This window comes from Neltuma alba, unplaced genomic scaffold (assembly GCF_004799145.2).
Source record: "Neltuma alba isolate B1F8T4 unplaced genomic scaffold, ASM479914v2 tig00011361_pilon, whole genome shotgun sequence".
NCBI classification, from domain to species: Eukaryota; Viridiplantae; Streptophyta; class Magnoliopsida; order Fabales; family Fabaceae; genus Neltuma; species Neltuma alba.
The window spans coordinates 259,601-267,437 of NW_021636058.1; the positions used below are offsets into that span (position 1 = coordinate 259,601).

General features: G+C 36.1%; 1 protein-coding gene across 2 annotated transcripts; it reads right to left on the reverse strand.

The window, feature by feature from the left end:
- Positions 1-78: 78 nt before the first annotated feature.
- Positions 79-6,141, reverse strand: LOC114712443 (KH domain-containing protein At5g56140). 2 transcript variants are annotated; one of them, XM_028896981.1, is made up of 7 exons: positions 5,865-6,141; positions 4,844-4,929; positions 2,770-2,915; positions 1,705-1,824; positions 1,500-1,616; positions 840-983; positions 79-725 (listed from the first exon to the last, which is right to left on the reverse strand). In XM_028896981.1, the coding sequence occupies exons 1-7, from the start codon at positions 5,993-5,995 to the stop codon at positions 576-578; spliced, it is 894 nt and encodes a 297-aa protein (XP_028752814.1). In that variant the 5' UTR covers positions 5,996-6,141; the 3' UTR covers positions 79-575. The 2 variants fall into 2 exon arrangements, with proteins under 2 accessions (XP_028752814.1, XP_028752813.1); XM_028896980.1 differs by having other exon boundaries at positions 1,699-1,824.
- Positions 6,142-7,837: the final 1,696 nt, after the last annotated feature.

Below are 7,837 nucleotides of genomic sequence, written 5' to 3' on the forward strand. Positions count from 1 at the left end.
CAGAAAATGTACAACAGTAATAATCTATAAGAACTAGCAGCAAGTACTATACATAGATATAGTAAAGGGAGAAAAAGCTTTACCATGAACAAAGAATACATTTCACAAATCTATAATCTACATTCCATATTACAAAATGTCACCCATACATCACGCATTAGGGTAGGATCATTATCTGCCTCATGTTTTTGGTACAAACCATACACATCACGTTCCTCACAAAGAATTCCACCAACATACCAAAACTGCCATAGCAAGTCTAGTAGATAACCTAATATATTATATAGACAGGCTGGATTAGATATCCAACCAAACTGCTAAGTGACACAATAAAAATAAACGGAAAACCCCAAACTCATTTGGACCTTTCCTACGTGCTAACATTTTTAAACTTTCCCCCAAACAGAATATAAACACAAAGCACATAGAAACAAGCTAGAACTGGCGCTATGTTGCCAGTGCCCCGACGGTGGTTCAGAGCACTGGTTGACACAGCAACACCTGTGACTCGGCAAGTGTTATTTACTTGCAGAAATTAACTTATAAGCTCCCAAAGCCTCTCATCCTTGATTGAATTACCCCCTGGTCTTAGCTCTCTTCATGCCAAGGCTGTTGTGGAATGGTGATACAGACCCAGACATAGGAGAACCTTCCTCACGAAGCGTGCCATTGAGCATCGCCAATTCCCGAAGCTGCTGTTTCTTGTAAAAATCATGAGATTCATCCTGAAATGGGAAAAAAAATTAAAGTATTTACTACAAACATTATCCCCTGAAAGGATGGGTAACCCTGCTAATATTGATTAATTTTTTCTTTAAACAAAGGACAGGTGTAGGTACCACAGGCTTAAGCAAATCCTCAAGTATTTCACGGGCCTGCATCAGGCGAGCATCTATTATTTCAACGGGTAATTCTGCCTCAACTAGAATATGCAGAGGTTCATTCAGATGCTCATACCCAGGTTTCCCTCTCATCATTTCTTCCTGCAAAATATAATTAATACAACTCAAGCTTGTGATCTGCAGACCCTTTTTTCTGCCAGTGATCTCCAGACCTAACTGAAATAAAAATGTTCTAACAGAACAACCTAATTAACCAACTGAAACATATTAAAATATTAAAGGGTGTGGGTTAATATGTTTGGCTTAACAGGTTTTTTGGACACCAGAGCATGTGAAGGGGCAAAAGCTGCGAGCATATATTTCGCAACCATCAAGATAAGACAGGTTGATAAACCAAGTCATAATGATTGAAAAATTCAAAAAATAATAATAAAAAAGGAACAAGATATGCACACCAGGAAGCACATGAATCCCAGGACATCACAAGTACATCAATCCCTGGTGTTAACTGAACACTTCAGTTAGATAAACATATATACTATATGGCAGTAAGATATATTCTCGTCTGCTCTCAACATTACAATATTTTTCTATGGGTGCAGATGACTCGCTAATAGATCATGGTACATTTATGACATAGTGAACATTCATCCTTACTCTAGCTGGATCCTTAATGCTACCACGTCCTCTGATCAAAACTCGACACTCTGTATTAGCCTCTACACGCTTCAGCGAGTTCCCCCTTGGGCCTAGGAGTCGGCCAACAAAGTTATACTGCAATAAATTCAAGTCAACACCAGATACAGAAAAGAATAGACTTTTAAAAGGATAGACAGTTGTATAGACAGATGTTCACCCATACATGAGGATACTTTTCCACAGGTATCTCAACTCTGATTGTCCTTTTAACAATAAGACCAGATGAGCTACTTTGTGAACTAAGCCAATTTTGAGCTGATGATGACTGTAACAAGCCTGGGACCTGCATATTTCAAACTCAATGTTAAACACAACAATAAAAGATAAAGTGCTTCTATCATATGGAATGCATATGATAAGATTAAATTTACTATTGTATCAGAGACCACCGAGAGATCCCCAAGAAGATCGACAATTAGTAAAAAGCTGCTCAAAAGATGTTAAAAACGGTGAGAGAAACAAAACATAAGCACAAAAATAGAAGTAGCACTCAACAATCACAACATGCACAGAATATGTACTTAGTATGTTAGTATGTTGCCATTTGCAAGCACAATTGGAGACCCTGATATTCAAGGATCCCTTTTAAAAATAAAGATAATTGGAAATAATATGTTAGATCAGATATGAAACTATCACTGCACTAGGATCATGCTGACATTAGGGCAGTGTTCAACCTATTCCGGCAACTCAGTCAATACCTCATTACCTCTAATTTGGAGAATTAGACAATTATACTCCTATGATAAGATGGGGGCCAAATAATCAAAATACTAGTGTGAGCGCTACACCAATAAGAAAAAGAAAATAAAAAATAAATAAAATAAAACAAAACCGCATTAAACAAGATTCCCATCTTAATACGCACATGTTTCCACAGCTGACACATTGCATTACATTTCATTTACATTTGTTATTTTACAGTAGTTATAGTGGTCACAAAATTTAAGGGTTGTCAATCATTTACATCCAATCTAGTATATCTCAAGTCCAAAAGAAGACAAAAGCCAGAACCCTTAGCAGGATTCCGGTATCAGAAGCTAAGCTATTAATGATTGTCAGAACTTGATTAAGTTAGCTTAGCACTACCTGCCACTAACAACATTTAAACCTGTAAGCACCTGAACACATGTTATGAGTTAGCATGAAATGTAAAAATTGTCAGAAATGCTTCTAAAATACAGTATTAGACGGAAAAGAAGTTAATGTTAATGGTTAGTATCCGTACTTCTGATTGAAATCGTGATGCACATCCATTCATATCGGCACCTCCATTTGAAAATAATCCTCCAGAAGCCAGGGGGCTACCATGTTCAAGCCCACTTTGACCTAAAACTGATGCATTCCCCAACAGAGTGGTTACACGCAAAATTTCTGCTCCAAAAATGTCAATTTTCAAGATGTACCAGTCAGCAGTTGTTAACAAGTTAGCAGTCACCACATAATCGATAGACAACACGGATGTTTGCTGAGTCAGTAAAAAATTAATGCTTCCCCTATAATATAAATTTTAGCTTTGAATGGATGTAATCAAGGATGGAAGAAATAGATGCAGTCAATTGTCACCCTGCTAAAAGTAAAAAGAAATATACAAAAAATGTCATAAACTAAAATAAAACTACTTTTTTCTAATAATCAGGTTAGCAAAAGATACACAAGTAACTACCTGCATAATGACCAAGAATTCAGTAATTAAAACATCTCTCACATAATAGCGTGATAGGTCAAACGCCTGAACAAATACCTCATTGTCAGGCACTATACATAAAGCCATAATGACTTATACCATCAGCCAGACTACGGTTTCACCCTCTCTTGAGAGGAAAATACCACCATGACCGTCAAAGGAAGATCCTAAACAGATGGCACTTATTTCCATAGTAAATGCACAAGACAGAACACACCCTCTCTGATAAGCAGTGGTGTTTAAGGGGCCACAATTCTTGCTGTAACAAAAATCCTTCAAAATGCATCCATCATATTACCTATTGATGCACCTCCAGTAAAACATTACCTACCCTCTGCCTTTTCATTTACAATGGTTCATTCCTTATTTGATCAAGAGTCCAACTTTAACAAGCATTAATGAAGTGCGTTAAAATCCCAGCTGAGCTCAAGAAGCAACGTATATATTTGAAGATCCAACCTCACATCCCAACCCACCACCACCTCCTCACAAAGGGTAGTGGGAGAAAAAAGAGGCAGTCTAAGTAAACAAAACTAGAAAGGTTAGCCTCGCTTCATTAAAACTGTCAATCATCATATCATCTGTTTGTCAGTTTTCCCCACAAAATATAAGTGTCCTTAAATCTTCCACATGAAGACTTGTAAACAACACTTTCATATCCAATGCTACATTCTTCATCCACCTACACACATACATATCCATATAACAACTGTTCACTACTACTCACAACACCATATTTTCCCATCAGACCATGGCAAGTAAGTATCTTTGTCCATATCATTTAGTTCGATTACAGGTCAAAAGGATATACAGGGTAAATTGAAGAGAGAGAAAATACTAGTTTTTACTCGAGAGTCTGAATGAAAACCAGTTATGGTGTTTTGGTTGGCATACAATCTACACGTGAAAATAAATCTTGTAGTCATAAATACACTTAAAAGACCTTAAACTCTGGGAAAGAAAAGAAGCTAATCTCTCTGTTTTTCTCAAAACAAAAGGTGACACTTGTCTGCATTATGGACCATATCCCAAGAAATACAGCACTCAGAGGTTAATGAAGAATGCCCTTTTCAAATCTAGGAACATAGAAAATTAGATAGAAATCAAATTAAATGGGGGTAAAAACAATGAAAGCAAGCACTGAAGCAAATATCACTTGTAATATGCAGAAGAATATAGCTCTCTGATTTCATTTTGGATAGAAAATTAGTCTCTATTTGCTTGATCATTGAAGTCTTTTCATGAATGATATGTATAAATAGAACAACATAAAAGCTATGGCTCTTAAGTCAAACTGGATCATCTCCATTTGAAAAAAGATTATAACTTTCAGATTTGAAATTGAGGAACCCAATTCACCTATATGCAGGACATTTACATTGCCTTGTGTATAAAACAAATCGAATTCCAAAACTCCCTGTAGGAAACTGAACTATGCATCTTGAAAGAAAATCAAAGATTCTTGCCTCAAGTGCTAGGACATAAGCACGATATGTCATTTGTGCTATTTAATGCTAGACTGAAACGATCAAAATTGGGAAGAGTGAGGAAGAGAGAAGGATTGGCTTGAAACTCATTGTAAATGCATGCAAGTATATTGAGAAAAGCAACAGACCTTGGCTTAACAATCTGTAGGTGAGGGGAAGCACAGCCGTGAAAGGACTAAGATGATGACGTTCTTCCAGTAACTCAGATAAATATCTGAAAAATAAAAGAAATGTACATTGTAAGGACAGTCAGACATTTATTTCATGCCCTATAAGGAGATGCACACAAATTCTCAGGTAGCAAAATGTGGATAGGTGAAATAGTACCATGGTAAGCTTAAACCACACAGAAAGACAACGACAATATCTCACATATGATAAATGAACAATATGTATAAAGCCAGTTACATGGATACAGCTTAACTTAAAAAAGCTATCACTACTACATTCAAAAAAAAAAAAGTAACAAGATCAACCAATTCTCCGGGGTGGGCAGGCCAGTAGCATTCCAAGATCCAGACACCAAATGGACTCAAGCATAACATTTTGACCCATTGTTAAACGCACCTGATGGGCACTTAAACTATCCTTAAAAGCAGTAACATAAAACTGCAGGTCAGACTCCAAATTTGAATCAATCCCATCTGCATTATTCAACAAATATCTTCTCGGACATCATCAGAAAATTCAAGCAGTCGTTTTCGAAACGATAGATATCACATCTATAGAAGGAGAAACAGCTAGAATGCTGATGTAAGGAAGAAGGATAAACAACTAGATCATGCAACAAAAATCGATAAACTAGCGAGTGCCAAGAAGCGCGATCTTTAATCGGGGGAAAATCACAGCAATGGAACCAAATAGTATAGTCGACTGTAGTTTTAGTAATCAATCGATCCAAGTAACATTTTCGCCCGGTGAAACAAAATGAACTCATCCAAAAGTACGAAATCACAGTCCTAGCTAAAAAAAGTCACAAGGATCAAAGTCAATAAGGTCCACAGAGACCGAGATCTCGAACAAACACCAGCCAAAACCCAAAATCTCAAAACTAGCAAAGACAAAGAAAACCGAGGCCAGATCCTACGAGACTCAAACTGGAGAGAAAGGGGAAAAAACAGACACATAGATCAAAGAGTGAGAGCATACTTCTCTTGCTCGAGGAGAGCAGAGGAGGCGGCGGCAGAGCGAAGACCGGAAAGATGAGGCGAGTGAAGAGCTGACGGTGAGGGAGAGAAAGCCATGAACCTACTGCCGACGCCGGCGCCGGAGAAAGACATGCCTGGAGGAGCGAGATCCGATCCCACGCCGCCCACCGCCTGCGCCTTTGGGGGATTGGGGGAATGGCAGGAAGGGTGTGTGGGTGTAAACGAGAGAGAGCCCTTTGAGGCTCTCCTGAGTGGTATGGGTCCCAACCAGAGATGTGTGCCTCTTAATTCTTGCGTCGGTGCAAATCCAAGTTTTACAGGCTGTATAAATATATCCAACTTTATCTTCACAGTAAACCTCAGTAAACTGTTATCACCAACAAAATAAATTTCAGTGAGCTGCAGATCTCATGTCATGTGTTGTGTGGTGCTTATTTCTTTTTTTTTAAAACAAAATTTTAGGAAAGGGTCCGGTTCACTTATGATCCATTGGGGCCTTTGCCTGCAGGCACGAAAGTATGTCAAGCAAATCCATTTTGACTGACCCAATCAATAAAATCTTCTATTTTCACTAGTTGTGAATATTCCTCCCCCAAAGCCTTGACCAGCTTAGGATCAAACACACTCCATTTATGAGTGTTCAACCCCCTTTTCGACTGAATCCAAGGACAAGGAGTTGTTGTGTAGTGTTTTGAGAGGCAAGAAAAGTTGCGTTCTGATTTGGTGCTCATACAATGACTAAACGCTCTAGGCTTCCTCAGCGCTGGGATGAAATTTGGAATTTTGGATGTTAAAATTGCTATGAATTCCTGACTAGGTAACAAACAGAGTAGTATGCAAACAAATACTTTCAGGATAATAAATGATAACTGTGTACTTGTTATTATGATTTATTAGTAATTATTTTCTTTCTTTATGACCTAAGTGTAATTCTCTTGTGTAGCAATATATATACACACACTATATAGTTTCTAACTTTTAGCAGAAAAAGCTAGTCTCTTACGGCGTAACAAATCAGAATTTGAAATACACATATTTAATGTTGACAGTACCTTAAACCTAAGAAATGCGAGAAGAATGGGTTTTGATATAGGGTGAATATGCATCAAACACTCTAAAAATTACAGTGATAAATATAAATAAAATAATAATATCAGAATACTAGATACATCATGCAAAAAATTGGAGAGAAAAAAGATCAATGTTTACCCTTTGATATAAGGGGGCCTAAGAGAAAAAATGATGTCAAGTTAGAGTGACAATGAAGGATGACATGATCGGGATTTTTTTTAAAGGAAAAAAAAAGGTTTTTCCAACTATCATAACGGTGAAAATTTGGGAAGAGAGAGCAATATGAAAGATAGATTTGAAATTAAATATAAAGTCAAGAGAGCGTAAATATAAAAGATTTATAGTAATTTAAACCAAATCAATTGGCACGTGTCCAGTATTTTAACAAACATTAAAAATTGAAAAAAATAATATGAAGCCTAAAAATTTAAAAGACTAAAATAAAATTTATTATGAAATTAAATGATTGAATGTATATTTTTTCAACAATAATAAATATTTGTTACATGCTTTATTTAAAAAAAATTACAATGTCTTAAAAGAGTTTGTTTCAAAAAAATTCTTGCTTTTATTGAGCGCCTAAAAAATTAAAAGACTAAAGTAAAATTTATTATCCCGGTTAAAAAATAAAATTTGTTATGAAATTAAATGATTAAATGTATATTTTTTAAAAATAATAAATATTGTTACATGCTTTATTTTTAAAAAAATTCAATATCTTAAAAGAGTTTGTTTCAAAAAAATTCTTGCTTTTATTGAGCAAATATATTTAAGTTGATAGTCTTAACCCTCCCCATATCAAATCATTTATTTGAATAACTACTTCCCTTGAAATTTGGTGACAAGTCATTAACCCTCCTTTTATTTAATCATTTGTTTATTAAAATTTCCACTCAGCACTCA